We start from the raw sequence: 22582 nt of genomic DNA, 5'->3' as shown, positions 1-22582 counted from the left end.
AATGCTATTTCCCCTTCCTTTCCAAGTTCATGGATCCCACTGTATTCCTTCCCTCCATGGACCTCAAGTTAGAACTTCATCTCTAGAAGATTTGGGAGTCAACCTATTAATAAAATTAGCTTTTTAAAAGATCTCTATAGTTCTGTTGAAAATAGATTATTAGAACACAAAATTCACTATACAAAATTTCACATTCACCTCAGAAATAAGAGCACAATTCTTTAATGCGCTAAATTGACTTTGTATGTAACAGATTGGTAGTTGCCTCTTAATGGCAAGATGTGGCCCATTAAGTCAGTGTGGCAAATAGTACATCTACAGGGATAAAAAATCTTGTACTCTGAGAAAAAAGGTCATGGCAAAGGATAATTTACATACACTCTCTGGCTTGCACACTGTTAATTTATAACAGTATAAATAAGCATACTGTTAATCTTTGAAATACTGAATTTCAGTTATTAAAAGAAGTCACCTATAGGATTATAGAGACATAGAATTGAGATAGGAAAACAGCTTAGATATATGTAACCCCTGCATTTTATAGCTAGGATATTAAAGCTTAATTAGAATACAGAAGTGATTTGCTTTAATTATTCCACCTATAGGGCTAATTTAGTTGATTCTAGATAATACATTCCAAAAACAAAAGTTTTGAGCAAATTCCAAAAAAAGGAAAATTAAGTTTTAGTCTATTTGCATGCTAAATACCTTCTATTTGAAATTTGATTTCTCAGTCAATAGTAATTTAACAAGTTCTTCATTCCTTTAGAATGCTTTATTTTGAACATTACAATAGCTAGTTTATTACAAAGAATGTTATGTTAGAACATACAAGTTGATCTTCCTCATGTGAAAATCTACTATATGTCATGGTAAATAGCATGCATGGCATGATAAAACAAGTCTTCCTAAGAGATTGTTTTAAATAAGTTTTCCATGCTTAGTTAGTAGTTAAAAACCCAAGTACTATCAATAAAACTATTTTTCCTATGCAAAGGTACAGAACTTTCGAGAGCAAAACTTCTTCCCCTTTATTTTTAATAACAAAAATAAACCAAAGTCCTGACATATTTGTAGTCTTTTTTTCCTAAAGGAAAAAAACAGGAACTTTCATTGTACTTAAAAATTAAAGTTATTACCTCAGACATTTTAGTAGCTAAATACTGTGAAATAAGATTCAGACAAAAAAGACCAGCTTCTCTCTCGAGGAAATACTTAATTAGGGTGGTGCCTATGAAATACCCAGGGGTCCTGTAACTGATCAGTTTTCCCCAGAGGGTTTCTGCAGTATATAGTCCTGGTTGGACAGCAAGCATTATGCTCTGATTTTTCCTGTTGCCTGGCGGGTAACCCCCCAACAGGAAGATAAAGGATAAGCCAAGAGGGCGGAGCAGCTAGCTACACATGTCTGGCTGCTCTTATCAACTTATCATATAAGGAAAGAAAGTGATTGATTCAGATACTGACACTGTAGAAATCTGGGGAAAGAGAAACAAAGCTGATCTGTAAAGCTAATACAGTGAGCAGGATTCTTCATACTGGAATCTGACAGTTTACTTACTGGAGGTCCAGAGAGGAGAGAAGACAGCATTAAAAATCAAGTTTGCTACTTGAAAAGAAGGAAAAAGAAGACTCATTGATCAGCCTTAAACCAGGGCAGCATAGCCCTGCATTGCAGAGGGCAGCCGAGGACTCTGGACACCCGTGTGCTTTCAAGTTTGTTAAAGTGGTGGTTTATTACCAAAAGGAAGAATGTGGCAGATTGTTTCCTTTACTTTGAGCTGTGGTCTTGCCTTAGCATCAGCCTACAACTTTCGGAAAAGCATAGACAGCATAGGAAAAAAGCAGTATCAGGTTCAGCATGGTTCGTGCAGCTACACTTTTCTCCTACCGGAGATGGACAACTGTCGCTCCTCATCCAGTGCCTACGTATCTAATGCCGTGCAGAGGGACGCACCGCTAGATTATGATGATTCCGTGCAGAGACTGCAAGTGCTGGAAAACATTATGGAAAACAACACCCAGTGGCTAATGAAGGTAGGAGGAAAAAGAGTTCTACTTTATGGAAACTGTGGCTATTCAGATAAACTATATTTTAACAAGGAGGGGGGAGTAGAGGGATGTAACTACCGGTATCTGTAAATGAGTTATCATTTCTTTTCTTTTATCCCACTGTGTCGAAATAGTCATGACTGAAGATGATGATTTGAAAAAGATGCCAGAATCACTAGAGAAAACGTCTAACGTTAGAAATCTTTATTAAAGAGAGCAAGTGCCCCTCTCTGTGAAAACATCTTGCTGTTTTGTTTGTTTAAGTAGTTTAAACTCAGCAACACCCAAAACTAGAGACATTATAAACTGCTCGCCAGCATGAGAGGGAAGCTGTAAGCAACACAGCAGCGCCAGAGCCAGGAAAAACGTGACAATCATGTTAATTACTGATAAATAACGGATGGAGTAAAGTGCTTTACCAATTTCCTGAATTTATTTACTAAAATAGATTATGACTCTTGGTAAATGAGAGGAAATGAAATAAAACAGACCTTATGTTTCTCAGAATCTCAGAGCTTTGCCCCTAAGGGTTTGTCATTTGTGAACGGTGGTAAAGTTTTCCAAGTGTCCAAAGGGATTGGGGCACGGCAGCCACATTTCAAATCCAGTAACTGACTTTGAAAATATACCCACGTGGGACAAGTGCCCAGAGCCAGTTATGCTGAATTTATGCCATCACAGACTTGGGGCTATGATTGCTGCACTGTTCCACAGGCTTTTTACAGAGTTTTCCCAAGTCCGATATGGAAAGCTCTGTTTTTCTTTCACGATTATTTTCACATGTAAATCTGGTAACAAAGAAAAAAACTGAAGTCATCCTGCAATGTTTCTCTAAACGGTTTGCACATATATACTCTAAAAGAAGTTTAAACAAATTATGTGAGCAATCCATTAATCATTAAATATTATAACGATGACATTATAAAAGCTCACAAAGTAGAGAAACTTGACTTTTAATAGCCATGTAAAGACTTTTCAAAATTGTATCAGACTCATTAGACAACTTCCCTAGAAAAGTATAATTCTTATATCAATCTTTCATTTCACAAAAACCTTTCTGTTGGGACACCTTATCTTAATCTCCGTATAGATCTTGAATCCTGATTTGTGTTTCTCATTAATTCCCAGCCTCCAGAGAGGAAACTACTAAATTATTACTTGCGCTATAATCCTAAATGAATGAATGCTGTCACCACTTCTGGTCAGGGCAACAAAGGCAAGCTCTTAAAAAATCAAAGAGGAGACAACAAAAACACCTAACTTAGCAAAAACTAAAAGGTATTAGCAATGTCTTTCTAAAAAGTAATATACCTTCTGGATAATTTCTCTAGGACATTTCCTCTTTTCCTAAAAAGGCCAGTGCAGTGTTATTAGAATCTTCTAAATGTCATAGATGTCAAATAATTATGGTAACCTTGAAAAGAATGCAGCAACACAAGCTCAAAGTTTTGAAAGATAAGCTATCTTAAATACTGCTCAATTCTGTGGCATGGTTAACAGCCAGTGTTAACGCAATCTCACTGAGGGATGAAAGAAATCTAGTAGTAAACAGTCTAATCTAGTCAGCTGGTAAGTCATTTCCTAAATAAACAACCAAGTAACAGAAAAGAATGTTTTGCTAAATCAAGACTGCTAAACTGTGTTTGCTAAATTAAACTCATATCAAGTATACCTGGAACACCATAAGCAAGGCTCATAATTCTTTCTTAGATAAACTACCCTCTTTCCTCTTGGGTCTTTGAGACATTGTTTAAAGAAGGAAAAGGACAAGGAATTCAACATTAGGAGACAATTTTTTTTTCCTTCCCAGGATCAATTAGTAAATATTTGAACAGCAGTACAATGGCGTTCCAAAATTCCTTCTTCAGCTCTCTAGCTAAATATCCCCAAGAATGACTTCATGTTTGTCTTTTCATCTGCTTAGCACCTGCTCTTTCTGGCATATCTCAGTGATCAGAGATGTGCACCTGAGAAAGTCAATTTGTACTCTCACTAACTTGGTTGACTGGCTTCTGTTTTGGGAATGAAAGCAAAAAAGCAAACATGAAACCTGCTTAAAGTGATTAAATGTAACCTTTCTACTCTCACCCTTCTGTGTTTGTCACCTGTGATAATAAACAGGGCAACACTGCAATGGAATGTTAGATAAGCCACAGAGTTGCATCGTCAACACTACAGTCCACTTACTTCTAGATATTTGCATAACAAAAAATGCACAATTCTGTGTTTCTCATTATGTTTTAGATACTTCCTTTTCTGGAAGGGCATTTGTTTTATGTTTGTATATCTTCTTTTTTTCTCTTACCCATATAAAAAAATAAGAGAAAGAGTGGATTAAAAAAAAAAAAAGCAAAAAACAACAACCCGCACAAACCCTTTAAACAATTAAGTTCCTAGTAACCTTGCCAGGAAAGAAAATAGACTAAGTTTCTGGTTGATTTTAGGGTAAATGAATAGTACTTCGACATCTGAGTGGCTACCATAGCTTAAGGAGCTTAGACTCAGAAAACGGTTTTGCACATCATCAAAAGAGTGCACACTGGCCCTTTAATCTGTCAGCCACAGGAAGTGTCAGACTTCTAAATGAGAGCAGAGAAATATGAATGGAACAATACAAGAGGAGGGTCATTGTGGTTAAACAAGGATAAGATAAACTCCTGACAGTTAGTACACCAAACATGCCATGAAGTTAAAAAAGCACTACGTGTTGCCTTACCCTTGCTAATCCTGCAACTATCCTAAACCTCTGTCTCAGCAGCAGTAACACGTTATAGAAAAGAGACAAACAACTCAGAAAATGAATTCTGTTTCGTTACGAGATCAAATAGAATTTTTTCAATAAGAGGAAATAAAGATTTCACACTGATTAATACTTTGCATTTTATAAATAACTGCAAAGTCAACTGCTACCTAAAACAAAAGGATTTGGAAAATAAAACAAAACAATGAATGGAAACATTTCCTCTTTTAAGGAAATATACCTTACTTTTTTTTTTTTTGTAAATGCCACAAGGACAGACTGGGAACTGTAAACCTGAATTCCTGCCCCTTTCTTTTTCTTGAAAAAAAGAAAAGAAAAAAAACACACACCACCACAAAACCACATCCTCTCAATAAACAACAAGGGTTACTACTCATCAGTTGATGTATAGGAAACAACACAATGATGCTCCTAAAAAAATAACTGCTGTACGTGGGAAAGACTGATGGGAGAGGCTCATGCATACACTCAGCTCACCAGCTCCGCCCCTTCCTTGCCAAGGGTCTGGTTTGCGTGTGTGTTTTATCATGTGTGGTTGCAAAACAGCCACTAGTTGTATATACAGAGAAACAAAAGTTGATTCAGTAAAGAAAAACACTACAAAAAAACAAATCCATACATACATACATAGTTAAGGATTTAATGCAGTATTGGAGATTTTAAAAAAAAATTCCTATGCTCTAGAATCATTAAATGCCATTATGTTCAGTAGTGGAAGCAAATGTTATACATTCAGATAAAGCTGACCAAACTAAGATCACAAGAAAAATATTACTATTAAACTATTATAATAGTATTAGTATGTAATACTATTATACTGTGTTAATTAAATAGCAATATCATTCCAAGAAAGATTGAAGAGATTATCAAAGTTTCACTATGATTGGGGAAAGGCAATATATTAAAGTTTTAAAAGTGAATAAATCATTGTCTCTATATAGTATAGAATCTCTAGGTGTCACAAATGATTAATTGCTCTGCTTTTAACAAAAAAACTTGGCTCTTTGAGTTCACCAAAAACCACCTGGTAATTGACTTGCAAATAAATCAGACACTGAAAACCTTATGGAGTAAAGTTCTACTCTGGCATACATGGAGTAATCATTAGTCAGAACAAAAGCTACTCATATGTACACAGGGATACATATACCAAACTATAGCCCAAATTCATTGAATGCACCATCTGCTCCACAGGAGACAAACTGGCAATCTCCTCATGTGTGACTTACTGCCTCTGAAAACTGGCTGGAGGGCCAACTATAAGTCTGCTCAAACTTCATGGCACATAACATAATCACAACATATGTTGTTGTTGTTGTTGTTATGTGCCTTCGAGTCACCTGTGATGCATAGCAACCCTATGTATAACCGCCCTAAACCCTGCTCTGTCCTGTGCTACATTACTGTCTCTGACACATCTACCCCCATTACTCCACTCACTGAATCAATCCATCTCATTGAGGTCTTCCTCTTCTGCACTGTCCCTCTACCCTCCCAAGCATGATGTCCCTCTGGAAGGACGGGTCCCTCCTTGCAACATGTCCAAAGTATGTCAGATGAAGCCTCAGAATCCTTGTCTCCAAGGAGTAACCTGGTTTCACTCTCTCAAGAATGAATCTTTTCTCTTAGCAGTCCATGGTATATTCAATACTCTTCTCCAGCACCACAGCTCAAAAGCATCAGTTCTCCTTCTATCATCCCTAGTCAGAAGTTTCACTGCCATCTCAAAGGCACACATTTTTAATTCACCAGCTGCTCTGAGAAAGAAAGTTGGGCAATCTCATGCTATGCGACTTGTCTCTATAAACTTGCTGGTGAGTGAGCTATGAGTGAGTTCTGACTTGATCATTCATAACAAAATGAACAACATGTTGTGTATATTTATTTTGCTTTCTCTGGTCAAGGGAGCTCTGGTAACAGAGTTTGTAGGGAGGTGCATTGATCTGGCTGTTCAATATACAGCCTCGGAAACTTGCGTGACAATCAGTCATGAGTCTGTTCCAAGTTGATGGCAATGAGAGTTCTTTCGTATTCAAGTAGTCACTTCTTACTAAAGTATTACATTCTTATTAAAATATGACATTTTATATTACTTTATTATATTGGATTAATTATTTAGGCTTCATAATATGGGAAGATGATTATTTACCTGAAGAGTCTACAAAAAATTGACTTGCATATATATTTCCCAAAATTTCCTGTGTAGACGTTAGATAATTCCTACAGCCTTGTTGTGAAATCTGTATTTCTGTCAGCCTCAGCAACAAACTCTGGTGGCCTGGTGAGTTAGGAGTTGTGTTGCCAAACCCATCGCAGGTCGCTTAAATTGTCTAGCTAGTAAGGGGGATAAAGGCAGGCATTCTCATTCTATGCCATTTACAGCCTCTGAGACCCTTCTAAAGGGTCAGTTATAAATCACGTCTGACTCGATGGCACATAATAACAATTAAAAAAGACACAACCAACCAAACAGGTATCATCAATCCTATCAGAATATGAATAATTATAAAACAAGGCAAAAATATTATTAAAGTAACAGATGGGCGAGGTTAAAAAAAAAGGCCAAACAAAAAGGTAGAAAAGAGGAAGTAAATTTGTCTTTTTTAACTTTGATGCCATCCCTTCAGATCAGCGCTTAAAGGTTTGTAACACTCCTGGTAACATAATACATATTGTATCAGGATAACTAACGGAAATGGTGGCAGTTCAAATCTATCAACTGCTGTGCAGAAGAAATATAAGCAGTCTCCTCTTGTAAAGATTTCAGCCAGATATACCTTATTTTCACTCAAACAATTTGAGCATTCCATCTCTGACAACTCCCTTTCCTCCTACCCCAAGGTATTTTTGCAAGCACCTTATTTGAATTTCTTACAGCCACATGGAAATAAAATTACAGTGTTTAAAAAAATACATTACAGGGGCTGTGGTTGGCAAACAGAAGTAGAAGTTGGGTGTAGAATTTTGCATGTAAATACAGGAGTTCATATAACCACTTTCTAAATTATTATTATTTTTAATAAACTCATTCTTTGCTGTCAAGTTTGAACTGACTCATTGCTGACCTTCCAGCAGGTTTACAGAGGCTGTGCATCAACAGAATGGGAGGTTGGTTGTTTGAACCACCAGAGAAGGTGCCGCCTTTGGGTTACTAATGCAACTCTCTAGACTATGACACTAGACTTGCCTTTCTGAAAGGTAATTTCTGTTAATAATAAAAGTACTCTGAAATTCAGAAATTAAGTATGCATTAACTAGAAAGGAAAAACAAAGACAAGCACATCTATTCCCTCATCTAACAAAAGCAGATTTTTCCATGGAGAAATTAGAGAAAGTTTTCCATGGAAAAATTACAAAGAATTGTTATAAGACATGTAAATAAATATGGATAGGTGCTATGCCATTTCTTTGTTTATGCAAATGAATGAGAGAAGGCCAGTCCATCTGTCTTACTCCTTTAGCAGGACCCTCTGGTGCCTTAGTAGTAGGAACTACACTGACAATGCAAGAGGACACAGTTCGAATCCACCGGCTGCTCCACAGGAGAAAGACTGACAGGCTCCTCCCTTGTGATTTACTGCCTCTGAAAACCCACCGAAGGGTTGTTTCCAACTTGATGGTATACAACAACTCCTTCAGGAGAGAGGTCTGGTGGCATCAACCACAGGTGGTTGGGCTCCAAAACCAGAGGTAATGCCTCTTTGGGGGCTTGACAGGAGAAAGAGGTGCAATCTCCTGTGCATTCTACAGCATCTAAAAATCTGATTTGGCAATATCTGAGAGGGATGGGCTATTGTGTAGGGCAGGAATCATTAAAGTTCAGTTATTAATTCAAGAAATATTTACTTATGATGTTCATTTTTCTAGACAGTGTTCCAGGTGTTTGGGATAAATCTCTCTCCGTCTGTGTGCAAAGATTCTTGCTCTTATAGGAACACACCGTATGATACAACTGCATGCTCATTAAAATATATCGTATATCTAAAAAAATACACATATCGTATGTCAGAAAAGTACAACAAAATAAAAATAAATAAAAAGGCAGAGTAACAGGGTACTAGACGATGACTGGCTCCTGACTCCCTGGCATGAAATCAGACCTGACTCACAGCTGACTCTCTCTTTGGTTTCTGTGTCTGTGGGAGGAGATTGCTCATCTTTCTCCTGAGAAGATCCAAACCATCAGAAATGCTGGTCCTGTGGGTTATGTTACCTGGGCTCCCTATTAGAGGAAGGTGACGGAGAAAGTAAATGATTTGGTCACTACATTTAAACTCCTTTTACATTAAAGAAAAGTAATTAAAATGATATTTTTCTTTTTTTTTCCATACACTTCTTTTTTTTTTTTAAATTTTATTATTTTGTGTGTGTGCATGTGTGTGTGCACCGTCAAATCAGATCTGACTGGTACAGGAGGAGATTGTTCCTCCTTCTCCAGCAGAGCATCTGGTGGATTTGAACCATGCACCTCTGGGATTGCAGTACACCTTCTTGCCACTAGGTTAAAATGATCTTTAATAGCTATTTTTTCATTACTATCTAAGCATTACATGATCATTGTGAAAATCTTAGAGAATATATAAAAAGAAATGTTATAGTCCTACCATTATAAAATAAGTATTCTTAATATTCAATGCAGATATATAAACATACATATCATGCATAGGTATAAAGTGACCTACTTATACTATGGTAAGCGCTCAATTCCTAATTAATAGGTTGATAGGAAAGGGTCAAACCGGGTGGCTCCTTGGAGGCAAGGATTCTGAGGCTCCGTCTAACATACTCTGGACATGTTGTAAGGAGGGACTGGTCCTTAGAGAAGGACATCATGCTTGGGAGGGTGGAGGGACAGCATAGAAGGGGAAGGCCCCTTATGAGGTGGACTGATTCGGTGACTGGGGTAATTGGGATGGGTGTATCGGAGACGGTGCGATTGGCACAGGATAGAGCAGAGCTTAGGGCTGTTGTGCCTAGGGTCGCTATGAGTTGCAAGGGACTCGACAGCACATAACAATAACAACAACAGTTCTGATATACCTAACGGATCTGCAGAAGAAAGACCTGGCAAACAGTAAAGATTACAGTCCAAACCACTCTTCTTCATTCTGCCATGGAACCATTCCACTCTTTTATATAGAGTTATTACCAGCCAGGACTGATTTAACAGTACCTAAAAAACCAAGTGTCAGAATTGACCTGTAGCTGACACTCTGGCAGGTTTTCAGAAGCAGTAAATTGCATGAGAGATTGCCCATCTTTCTTCTACAGAGAAGCTCGTGGATTAGAACTGCATACCTTTGCATGTTGTTGATGTTGTTTTAGGGTCAAGTCAGAACCGAACCATAGCAGACCCTCCAGTGGGGTTTCAGAGACCTTTGTATAGGCAGTTGCAAATCATTACCACTAAAGCCACCAGAGCTCCTCTGACAACACATACAAATATAATAATTCTAAAATATACTATAGGATGAACCATATATATTTATAACAAATACCAAAGCAACTTGTTAATGAGTTAATTCTGACAAAGTGGTTGTAAGAACTGTATTCTATAGGGTCTTTAAGAGTGTGACCTTTAGAAGTACATGGCCTTCCTGATATTTTATTAGAAAAAGGAAGTGACAGAGAGGCTAAGTATATTGACTTACATTACAAGTTAGTAAAGGAAAAAATTACTACTTCTACTATCAGAAGCAACCAACAATAACTACTGGTAAGCCATTAGCAGCTGGGACCATCTCTTCAGCAATCCTTAGTATCATGCCTATTGAGTGGACACCTTTGTGATTAAATGCTTTTTAGGTGGGAATGGTGAGAGAATTGTTAAAGAGGAAAAAAAGGAACATCTTGCATGTAAAGTAATTACAACAAATTTACTTCATTGCTCAGAAGAATAAAAAGAAATTATCTGATAGTTAAGAGGAAATGCAGGTGGTAAATCACGTAGACCATACACTCTATACAGAGCTCAGGGGGGGCGGGGATAGTTTGTTACTTTTGTTATTAACTGCACCAGCTGTTCTGTGTGATAAAGGGCTGTCTCCTGGATTGGAAATTCAATGGATGGCTGCCATGAGTTAGACTCAACTTGGTAGCTCCAGCATACATAGAGAAACAACTCTATTCCTGAAATCAATTTACAGTTGAAAGTATGAATTTCAGAGTACTGACATGGAAGTCCAGACAAATAAACCTCAGCACCAGAGAAGTAACATGCCTCTTTCCATTTCTCACTACTTGATTTAGAAACAACAGCAAATAACCCAAAACCTACATGCATACATTTCCTATCCAGCAATTTATTGATAGATATGTTGTTGTTGTTGTTGTTAAGTGCCATCGAGTCGCAGGCGACTCATAGCGACCCTATGAAGGAGAGTCCTCGACGCTTGGGTGCCTTTCATCCTCTCTCCAGGTTCATAGGGTTTCCGGAGGCAAGCTATTATGGAAGTGGATGCCATTCCTCCTTCTATAGATAAATATAGTAAAAAAAAAAAAAATTGGCATCAGCAATGTTTAAAATGAGAAAATGATGTATAGTTGAATGATATGATAGCATTGAAAAGAGTAAAAAGGTTTTTTTTAATGTATGTTTTACATTGTACATAGAAAACCTTTTTACTGTTTTTAAATGCTATCATACCATTCAACTACACATCATTTTTTCCATTTTAAACATTGCTGATGCCAAACATTTTTTTTGCTATACTCATCCATAGATTTTTTAGATGGGCAAAATGATAGATGGAGAAGAGACTGAGGTTGTTAATAATTTCAGCTTCCCTCGTTCCACAATCAAAACCCTTGAAACTAGTAATCAGGAAATCAAAAGACGAATTGCATTAGGGAAATCTGTTGTCAGACACCTCTCCAAAGTGCTAAAGAGCGAGGATGTCAGTCTAGAGATTAAGATGGTCTTTGCAATTACTTGTTATGCATCAGAGAGCCGGACAGTGAATAAGGATGACAGAAGAAGCGTCTATGCCTTTGAGTTGTGGTGCTGGAGAAGAGTACTGAACATACTATGGACTGTCAAGTGAGCTTACGGTTCTGTCCTAGAGAAGGTGAAACCAAGCTGCTCCTTGGAGGCAAAGATTCTGAAGCTCTGTGTCACTTACTTTGGGCACATGGACAGGAGGGATGGGTCCTTGGAGAAGGACATCATGCTTGGAAGGGTGGAGGGACACTGCAGAAGAGGAATACCCCACATGAGATGGATTGACACAGTAACTAGGGTAATGTTGGTAGGTGTGTCAGAGTCTGGAAGACTGGCTTAAGATAGAGCAGGTTTCAGAGCTGGACATAGGGTCGCTATGAGTTGCAGCTGATTCAATGGCACATTAACAACAATGTTATAGAATAAATATTTTAACAATCTCTTGAAATTGAAATGACTGTGTTATATATGGTTTTAAAATGAAAGAAAGAACTCTCCCCAACCCCTAAACTAGAAGTCAGGTGTGCTAGCTATCTGTCTTTAATATTTAATTTTAATTAGATATTTCTCCATGAAATCACCTTTCTTCCTTATCCTAATCCTGGCTTGCACCAGATAACAAAAGATGTGAAATCTATTAAAAAACCTCCTGAGAAATAGAACTAATCCTCTTACCATGATCACTCCTTTAACCAGTGAATACCATTATCTTTGTAATTAAACTAGAACCTAATTAAAACCTCTCTAAGACCCACCCCTGAGGGCTCCTGTGATGATAATTGCTTCTCTCCAAAATCAGCTTCATTTTGCCTTTTGACGTTTCACATCTCTGTGAATTACTTTTTTAATGTTTACATTAATCTGATAACATTAAAGGTCTGAATAATTAATACCAATTTTAAAAGAAATAACAATCAAAAAAATTATTTACTTTAAAAAATAAGCTGCCATTTCTTTAAGCATATAACATTTCACTGAAAAGTATTATTTTAAGGGAAGAAATAATAAAACAGGTATTAAATATATTTTTTTATCATGTTTATGTTGTCTTCTAGATATTTAGCTTTTAAGTGCTGATCATTTCCAGCAGTTATTGATCATGTAGATAGAGAATATTTTTTAAGAAAGAATCCCTTTCAACTTACCCATTCTGTCACATTCTAAATCAGCCGGACATATTTTGACACATGCTCTTTTTGATGTTAAAAAGGTATTCAAACCAAGTGTCTTAAATGTGATTGCTATCAAAGATCTAGTACCTTTTACAAGTACTATTCCAGGGGATACACTGATGCTTTCATGATGACTCTTTCACCAAATCTCAAAGATGAAAGCCAAACATGAATTGTGGCTAAGCGTCTGAATGGCACTAATTAATATTATCCAAATGATGATATTATATACTGAGGATTTATACTTTGGCTGCCAAAAGCATGCCTTGGTAGTTATGTTCAACAGCAAGGGTAACACCTATGTAATGATAATTGTCTTATTTCATGAACTCATGGAAGAATGGCATGCTCTTTGATATAACTGGCTTAATCCTGTTCAATTGTATAAAGGCAGTTAGTCTGACAGTCTTTCTGTTCTTACATGTGTAAAAGGAATTGAGAAAAAACTACCCTTTTATATTCTGAGGAGATTCTACAGCCCTCAAGACCATAATCCTGAGGAAATGGAAAACTGAGATGATTTCAGAGATTTTATTTCTCGTTCAAGCTAGCCTCAGAAAGTAGGCAAACTAATACAATAGGGATAAATTTGTACTCTACTGTAAAATAAGAGATGTCTTAGATACAGTTGATTAGTTTCAAAGAAATAAAATACAAATGAAGCAATGATTATGCATGAAGCTGACTCTACCAATACTAGGCAAATATACCTGTAGAAGCCATTTTCCTGGGTGTTAGGTTTCTGCACATTTAAGTAACTATAGAACTCTCAGAAGACCCTAATAAGAGATGGCAAGACATACTGGTACAATTTGAAGCATTAAAAAAAAAGTTTTTGTGATGTTTTATGTGTCTCTTTATATGGAGGAAATTGTAAATAATTTTTGATATAACAAGTAACTCTGTAACATCTATTTTAGTGGCTTCTTGCCTTATTCAAGTTGACCCGCAGGTATAGTGGGTCAAGTGATAAGGGTCAACAGGCTGAACCTCCGACCCAACGGTCAACAGGCTGAACCTCCGACCCAACAGGCAGAGGAAAGATGAAGATTTCTGCTTCCTGAAAGATCTACAGCCTTGGAAAGACACAGGACAGTTCCACTCTGTTCTGTAGGGTGGCTGTGTTGTTGGAATCGCTTTAAAGGCAGTGGGTGGAATGTCTCATTCAGTTAGGTCAACTTGTTCAAACTACTACTGTTTATGCTCAGAAACGATATACCTTTTCTTACCCTGATGACCTCATATGATTAGTATGAGAGTGAAGGATGTGCTGGATGTTGCAAAATACTAATTATCAGTAAATCTGGTAATTAATTTTAATAACAATACCAGAAACAAAATTATCAAGATATATCGCATTATTTAAAAATTGTTATTTTTAAAATCAAGTTAAATAATCTGATCTGAATAATACAATTCCTTAAAAAATTTATGTTCCATACACATAATTTAACTTAAATATAACTCATTACTGCCAAGTTGGAATTGACTCATGGCTGACCCTTCATTGAGTTTTCTAAGGCTCTAAATCACATGTGAAGAGAATGCCGATCTTCAGAGCACCAGGGAGGGAGCCCCTTTAGGTTAGCCGCTCACCTGCTTATGGACCACACCAGTTGTTGCTGTTATGTGTCACCGAGTCACATGTGACCCATAGCAACCCTATGTACAACAGTTCTGAAGCTCACTGACTCTGACATACCTACCCCATTGCCCCAGTTACTGTATCAACCAATCTTGTCTGGGGTCTTCCTCTCCTGCACTGTCCCTCCCCCCTTCCAAGCATGATGTCCTTCTCCAAGGACTGGTCCCTCTTTTCCACGTGCCCAAAGTATGTGAGACAGAGATTCAAAATCCTAGCCTCCAATAAGAAACCTGGTTTCACCTTCTCCAAGATAGATCTGTTTGTTTTCTTGACGGTTTATGGTGTGTTCAATACTCTTCTCTAGCACCAGAACTCAAAGGCATCCACTCTCCTTCTATCATCCTTAGTCACTGTCCAGCTCTGTGATGTATAGCAAGTAACTACAAAGACCATGCCCTGGATGAGGTGCCCCTTTGTCTCTAGATTGACATCGCTGCTTCTCTGTACTCTGGAAAGTACCTTGACTACACCAATAGAGCTCCTTATGTTTCATAACAACATAAGTAAGATTTAATGGGTTTCTCACAGTTGTTTGCTGCAGAGCACACCTCCTCTCGGTATGAAAAAAGCAAGCATGAATGCCATATAAAATGCTTTGTTTTGGTGTTACATGACACAATCTCTCTCCCTGGGAACACTGTGCTCCTGAATGGTCCTGTCCAGGAACCTGAATACATGCCTATTGCATTCATATGAAACAAACTGACTGCCTGGCATTACTAATAGTTCATGATTAAATTTATTTTTATCACTTCAGGTGTCCAAGAGACATGCAAAACTGCATTCTGCATATTATTTTCATTGTGCATATTATTTTCATAGGTTTTTGAAAAGCAGATACTAACTGAATAATAAGCCTCATGCTGTCCAATCTTTTCTGACTCATAGCAACCCTACTGGACAGTGCAGAACTTCCCTCTAGGGATTCCAGGGCTTTACAGAAAGCATATTTCACCGCTTTTAACAACCAAACACTTAACTGCTGTGCCACCAAGTCTCCATAACGAATATTAACTGCTGACATAGTAGCTACAGCAATGAGTATAAACACAGCAGAGATTGTGAGAATGGCACAGGATTAGACCACCAAAGTTTTGCATGGTTGTACATAGAACTGTTATAAGCAAGAGCTAACATGACAGCAGCTAAGAACAACCCAGAGTTGATTTCTTCATATAGTGACCCTGTAGTACAGAGTAGAACTGTCCCATAAGGTCTCCAAGGCTGTAAATCTTTATAGAAGAGGATTGCATTATTGTTCTCCTTTGCAGCTGATAGTTCTGAACTACTAACCTTCTGGTTAGCAACTGAATGTTAACCCCAAAATTGTCTTCTGAGCAAGCATTTGAAGTTAACCAGTCAGTATTCACATCTTGGCTGAAAAGATTCAAAATTACTAAAAGGCAACATTTCCTCTGATTTTTATCTACCTTACTGAAAAACCTTTTTTTTTTTTTTTTTGCTATTAGGTTTTTAGGATCAACAAACACTATCAATTCTTGGTTATCTACAGAATAATTGTGAACAATTCAAAATAGCTGAAATATTGGTTGGAATTTTATTTTACTACCAGATCACCTTGCAATCTTGAACAATTATCCCATATAAACATAAAAAACTAACTGTTCAGTTGATTACTATTCTGACTTACACAGACCCTAGAGGGCACAGAACTATCCTACTGGGTTTCCAAAGCTGGAATATTTATGGAAGCAGAATATCACTTCTTTTGTCCTATGGATTTCCTAGTCAGTTCAAACTGTCAGTCATTCAGGTAGCAACCAAGCACTTAACCAGCGCTCCACCATGCCTCCTTACAGCATCAATCATATTGTTACATGCTGTTGAAACAAAATTAACTCATAGCAGGTTTTCAGAAGCTCATCAGTCACACAGAAGACCATCCATCTTTCTCCTGTGGATCAGCTAGCAGATTCAAACTGCCAGACTTTGGGTTAGAAGCATAACTCCTTACCCACTAGGCTACTAGAGTCCCCTACTAGGATGTCTAATATCCAATTAATAGAATTTCTATTAATTCTATAGCTAGATGTACCTTAACAATTCCCTAACCAAACTAGCCTTCTTATTTCAGTGCCAAAATATTGCTAGAGAGAAGACATTATTATCTTTTGTTGAGTAAAAGAAAACTCTGAAATAGAGAACAAAGCTCACCAATTAGTATGAATGTATAACATTCTTTATTATTTTAACTATTAAGGAATGAATTCTTAAATGTCCTAAAAAAATAAGAAAACGACTTCTCATATTTTAATAAAGTGCTAATGACAGGAATTCCTGATCAGTTTTGTTTTTACTTAACTGTTACTGTGCAATGATGCTTGGATAACTGCATTACAAGTTAACAAAAAAACCCCTAGACTAATTAGAGAGCACCATTAGCCTCAAATAACAATTGGTCATTTTACAACATGTAGTTAAGTGAAAGTGCAGCCTCCTGAGAGTCAAGGATGGTAAGGCTTCACCTCATGCCCCTGGGAGATACTATCAGGAGGGACAATGATCTGAGAGGGAAGGACAGTGAAGCTTCACCTCATGCCCCTGGGACATACTATCAGGAAGGATAATGCTCTGAGAAGAAAGGACAGTGAGACTTCACCTCATGCCCATATTTGGTAGAGGCAAAATAAAAAGGAGCAAGATTTTTAAATGACTGAAGAATGGACTCAATGGCTGCAAGAAAGATCTCAACCAGAAACTGTTGAGGGGATAACACAAGAGTGGGCAATCTTTTTTTCAGTTGTTATTATGGGTCAGAATCAAGTTAATGTTAATTGCCCTTATTTTCAAATATGATTCTGTCCTATGTAATAACACAAATATTAAACTTATTATGCTTTTTCTTGAGCTAGACATTAAATAAATCACTTAGAAGTACATCAGAATGCTCCTTAGAGGGAGGATGTCTAGACCTCGCCTCACGTGATTTGCACATGTTATCAAAAGGAGCCAGTCTTTGGGAAAGGGCATCATGTCAAGCAGGTTAGAGCAAAGAAAATGCTCTGTGAGCTGAGACCACACAGTGGCCACAATGACAAACTCAAACACAGCAACAACTATGAGGATGGCACAAGATAGGGCTGTGTTTTCATCTACTATACGTGGAGTCGCTCTATGTCAGATTCGAGCCACCTGTCCCTAAAACAACAATCCACATATCTAAGTAGCATGCTCCATCCACAATAATTTTACAAGAGCGATATATAGAATTAATGCTATGCTGATTCCCTTCCTCTTTCTTCATCCCAATATGCCAGTAATATTAAAATAAACTACATGAAAAAGGAAAAGAGAAGTGAGAAACATACAAGACAGATGAAACTCAAGCTCAAGAGGCCAGATACCTTACCAGAAGGTACATAGATGGCAAAACAACTATAATTTCTTCTTAAAGCGAAACAGACTTTCAAAAGTTTTGCCTATAAACAGTTAATTCTGTGTGGATTATGAGAATTAATTGACTTTACAACAGTCCTCCCAACACCTGCCATGCCAACACTATAAATGAAACAGACACATACAAACCAGGTTCATTACTATGAGCATAAACAAATATGGGGCATGATGAGAACAACAGTGAGCAGATACGGTTGTGAGATGGTTTGGTCATAGTAAGAACATGTTGTTATGTGCTGTCGAGTCACCTGTGACTCATAGATATCCTATGTACAACAGCCCTAAACCCTGCTCTATCCCGTGCCAATCTTAATGTATCTGAAATACCTACCCCGATTACCCCAGTCACTGCATCAATCCATTTCACTGAGGGTCTTCCTCTCCTGTGCTGTCTCTCCAACCCTGCCAAGCATGACTTTCCTCGCCAAAGACTGGTCCCTCCTTGCAACATGTCCAAAGTATGTCAGATGAAGTTTTAGAATTCTTGCCTCCATGGAGCAGCCTGGTTTAACCCTCTCCAGGGTGAACCTGTTCATTCTCTTAGCAGTCCATGGTATGTTCAATAATCTTCTCCAACACCACAGCTCAAAAGCATCAATTCTCCTATCATCCCTAATCTCTGTCCAGCTTTCTGATGAATAGTAAGTAATTGCAAAGACCATGGCTTGTATCAGGTGCACCTTAGTCTCTCGACTCACATCATTGCTCTTCAGTACTTTGGAAAGGCCTCTGACAGCAGACTTTCCCAATGCAATACATCTTTTAACTTCCTGGTTGCTGGTTCCAAGAGTGCTGATTGTGGAGTCAAGTGAACTATAGCTCTTTACAATCTCAATCTTCACCATTCATCATGATGCTGCCTATTGGTCCAGTAGTGAGAATCTTTGTTTTCTTGTTATTGAGCTTTAATCCATATTGAAGGTTTCAGTCCTTGACTTTCTGCAGCAAGCACTTCAAGTCGTCCTCAGTTTCGGCAAGCAGGGTTGTGTCATCTGCATAACACAGATTGTGGATGAGTCTTCCTCTAATTCTAATGCCACATTTCTCTTCATAGAGCCCAGACTCCTGGGTAATCTGTTCTGCATATAGATTGAAAAGGTATGGAGATAGCACACATCCCTGGAGTACCTCCTTCCCAATTGTGAACCATGCAGTGTTTCCTTGCTCTGTTCTGACAATTGTCTCCTGGTCTAAGTATAGGTTTTGTATTAGCACAATCAATGTTCTGGGTGTCCCATTCTTCTCAGAGTCAGCCACAGTTTGTTGTGGTCAATGCAGTCACAAACACATTTGCACAGTCAATGAAACACAGATAGACATTCCTCTGGTACTCCCTGCTTTCAGTCAAGATCCATCTGACATTAGCTACAAAATCCCTACTACCTTGGCCTCTTCTAAACCCAGCCTGAACTTCTGGCAGTTCTCTGTTGATGTGCTATTGCAGTTGTTTTTTGTTAATCTTCAGCAGAATCTTGCTTACATGTGATATAATGATACTGTAAGTATGTAATTTCCACACTCTGTCGTATCACCTTTCGTTGGAATGGGAACAAATATAAATCTTTTCCAGTCAATTGGTCAGGTTGCTGTCCTCCAGCTTTCTTGGCACAACTTGGTGAGCACATCTAGGGCAACATCTATTAGATGAAATACATCAATTGGTATGCTGTCAATTCCTGGGGCCTTGTTTTAATGCCAATTCTTTCAGAGCAGCTTGACTTCTTCCTTCATTATCACAGGCTCTTCCTCATACATAATTTCATGAAATTCTTCTGTGTCTGCCAATTCCATTTGGTACACTGACTATGAATACTCTTTCCATCTTTTTTTTTTAATATTTCTGCCCAAGCATCCTTAAGTATTGCAACTCGAGATCTGAATTTATTCTTTAGTTCCTTCAGCTCAAGAAATGCTGAGTTAGGCCCCTTTGCTTTCCTGACTCCAGCTCTTTTCACAGAATTCAGTAAGAATATAAGGATGTCTTATTCTGAAACTTGCAATTAATAACTGTCTTCCTCCTCCTCCTCCTCTTATGCAATGCTTTTGAGTCAGAACCAGCTCAAAGCTGACTTCCAGTGGGTTTTCGGAGGCACGGGAGATTACACATCTTTCTCCTACTAAGCAGTTGGTGGATTCAAACCATCCACTTCTATTTTGATAGCACGTCTCCCTATCTATTAGGTGATTGGAGAGCTCCCTACAAGAAGAATAGTAAAAGTTAAATGACTTAACTGTCCATGTGACTTTGGTTAAGCACAAATTAAGAGCTGCCACCTTTCAGTCTCACAAGACATCCATATTCTCTATGGCAGCATCCTTTATTTCAGTGCATTATCAGAGAGGTGGTTTGGTACACATAATGAATTTTAAGAATCAACTTGTTTCTCTGAGCAATAGGACTTTCCCTACGCATGGTTTATAACTCCTTTTAGAAATATTTACCATCTGTAGTTTGCATACTATAGCGCACATCAGCACTTTTCTCAAGCTTCTTGAACTGTTGGCCTACAGAGATGTTACAAAGTACAATGATAAAGGTGTCAGGGGTCTATGAAAATGATTCAAAAAGAACCAATTATAATTTTGAGTTTACCGCTGTCATTTTTCAGGAAACTTCTTAGGTTAATATGTACTTTTCCCTGAAAAAAGTAATGGCTTGTTGGTTCAGGAATAAGTAAAAACAGCGCTATTTTATCTACATATACTTCTTAGCAAATGTTGGGATGTACTAGAGGTATTTTGGACAAAACCGTCACTTAGGTTCTAACTGTGGTCTCCTAGAGTTAAAGTACCCCAACAATAACTCCCAGGCCAAGATTCCAGTGGAACCAAATGACTCATAATTGAATCTCAAAGTGCAGCCAAAGTCCCAGTGCTGGTCCTTCAACCAAGGAGATCCAATCAAGATGCCAAGCCACAACATTTAAGCTGGTACTTAGGCCACTTTAGCTTAAACCCAAATTCCTACAACTGAGAGAAGCTTTCAAATATTCATTACTGATAAAACTAAGCTGGCTTGTAAGATCAAAAGTCAAAATCATAGCAGTAACAGCAGAGTTTTTTGCCAAAAACAAAACATAAGGGGGGGGGGGATAATGACTCATGCTTTGATTTTAAAAAACAAAAAAACACTACGACAAAACCACACACACAAATCCCCAAAACCCAACAATAGGAAAACCTCTACTACAGCTTCATTTTTCTGTGCACACTTTCACCACTCACGCCCACTGCCATGTGAACTTTTTGTTCTCACTGATTGAGCCAGTTAAAATGGAAATCTTAAATGACTTGTGTGACTGTCACTGAGGCTCTGAGAAAGCATGTGAGTGTGCTCTATTGTGACAGATGATCACTGAGGAAACACTAGTCAATATAAATATCTGATCTGCTAAAGAAATGCCAACTAGTTAGTCATTCTGTGGTTATGTGTCCCTTAATCCATTGATAAGTAGAGAGAGAAATATTCCTACGGTTTCTTCCCCCCTTCAAGTTGTGCGTAAAATTTCAAGCATGCAGAAGAAAAAGTCAATTCTGAATGACATGCTTTTTATAACTCATGGCAGTGGAGTGAAAAGGGACAGAAATTTTCCACTAGCTTCCACTGGAATAGACATGCATGCAAGGCAGTAGGGTTAGGGAGAAGGGGCAGACCTCCAGAACTGAAACTAATTATGGGAAAATGATTCAAGTCCCTTGTATTTCACCACAAGCATTTGGAGAGTCACACTGAAAATTTACTTTCCAAATGGCTGTGGTATGCAAGTAAATTTGGCTTTTCTGTATACCCTAATGTTATAAAACAAGCTCAATCTAGAAAAAGGGAGGAAGGCAAGTGTGCAAACTATCCACTGCAGGCAGAAGTGGACCACATTACTTTGAGAAACTAACTGCACATGTTCTGAACTTGTACCACACGGCCAAAATGACATTAGCCTGGGGGCAACCATGATAGTCCACACAATCATTGCTTATTCATGTGGATAGAGTAATATTTCTCATGAGCTACACTAGGCTTTATAAAACCTGTTTGGCCTCAAAGGACACATAGTTCAAGCACCAGCTTGTGAAGGCTCAAACTCATTGCTATAGTGTTGGCTCCAATAAACTGGCAACCTATGTGGTGTTTTCTTGGGTGTAACTTTTAAGGAAGCAGATTGTCAGTACTTTCTTCTACCAAACTACTATGTAGATTTAAACGAGTGCAAAACATTTGTGCCTCTACATAATATTAGCTTGCAAAGAAGGTGTGATTTTTAAAAAATTTTCTTTTTGAATAACATTTTTAATTTTAATTGTGATTTTAAAGAAAATTTACATAAAAGTTAGATTTTCATTCATTCATTGTTACACATTTTACCTCCTCTCCCTCCCTTCACTCTTCCCCTGTTCACTTTAAAAAAAATATTCATTCATTGTTGCACAATTACCTCCCCTCACCCCCACCTTCTTTGTACTGTACCTCTTATTCTGGGCTGTTGGCATACATACAATGCGTAATAATATATTCCTTGATTTTTTTCTTAATGATTTTAAAAATTATTAGAGGAAATATTCAAGTATTGAAGATCTTGTTCAATTTACTAATTATTTTT

The 22582-nt window shown here is 37.7% G+C and overlaps 1 protein-coding gene across 2 annotated transcripts in view; it reads left to right on the top strand.

Annotated features, from left to right (window-relative positions):
• The first annotated feature begins 1672 nt into the window (after window positions 1–1672).
• ANGPT2 (angiopoietin 2) overlaps window positions 1673–22582 on the top strand; it is a 79426-nt gene continuing 58516 nt past the window's right edge. The window contains exon 1 of one of the 2 annotated variants that reach the window (XM_006895019.1): window positions 1673–2037. In XM_006895019.1, coding sequence (XP_006895081.1) covers window positions 1753–2037 — 285 coding nt within the window. In that variant the 5' untranslated portion in view covers window positions 1673–1752. The remainder of the gene's footprint in view (window positions 2038–22582) is intronic. The other variant, XM_006895020.1, reaches the window with a different exon arrangement.

The sequence above is a fragment of the Elephantulus edwardii genome, unplaced genomic scaffold (genome assembly GCF_000299155.1).
Source record: "Elephantulus edwardii isolate Elephantulus edwardi_28Jun2011 unplaced genomic scaffold, EleEdw1.0 scaffold00154, whole genome shotgun sequence".
Taxonomy (NCBI): domain Eukaryota; kingdom Metazoa; phylum Chordata; class Mammalia; order Macroscelidea; family Macroscelididae; genus Elephantulus; species Elephantulus edwardii.
Note: the sequence above shows the minus strand (reverse complement) of the source record. Positions and strands in the feature narration are given on the sequence as shown.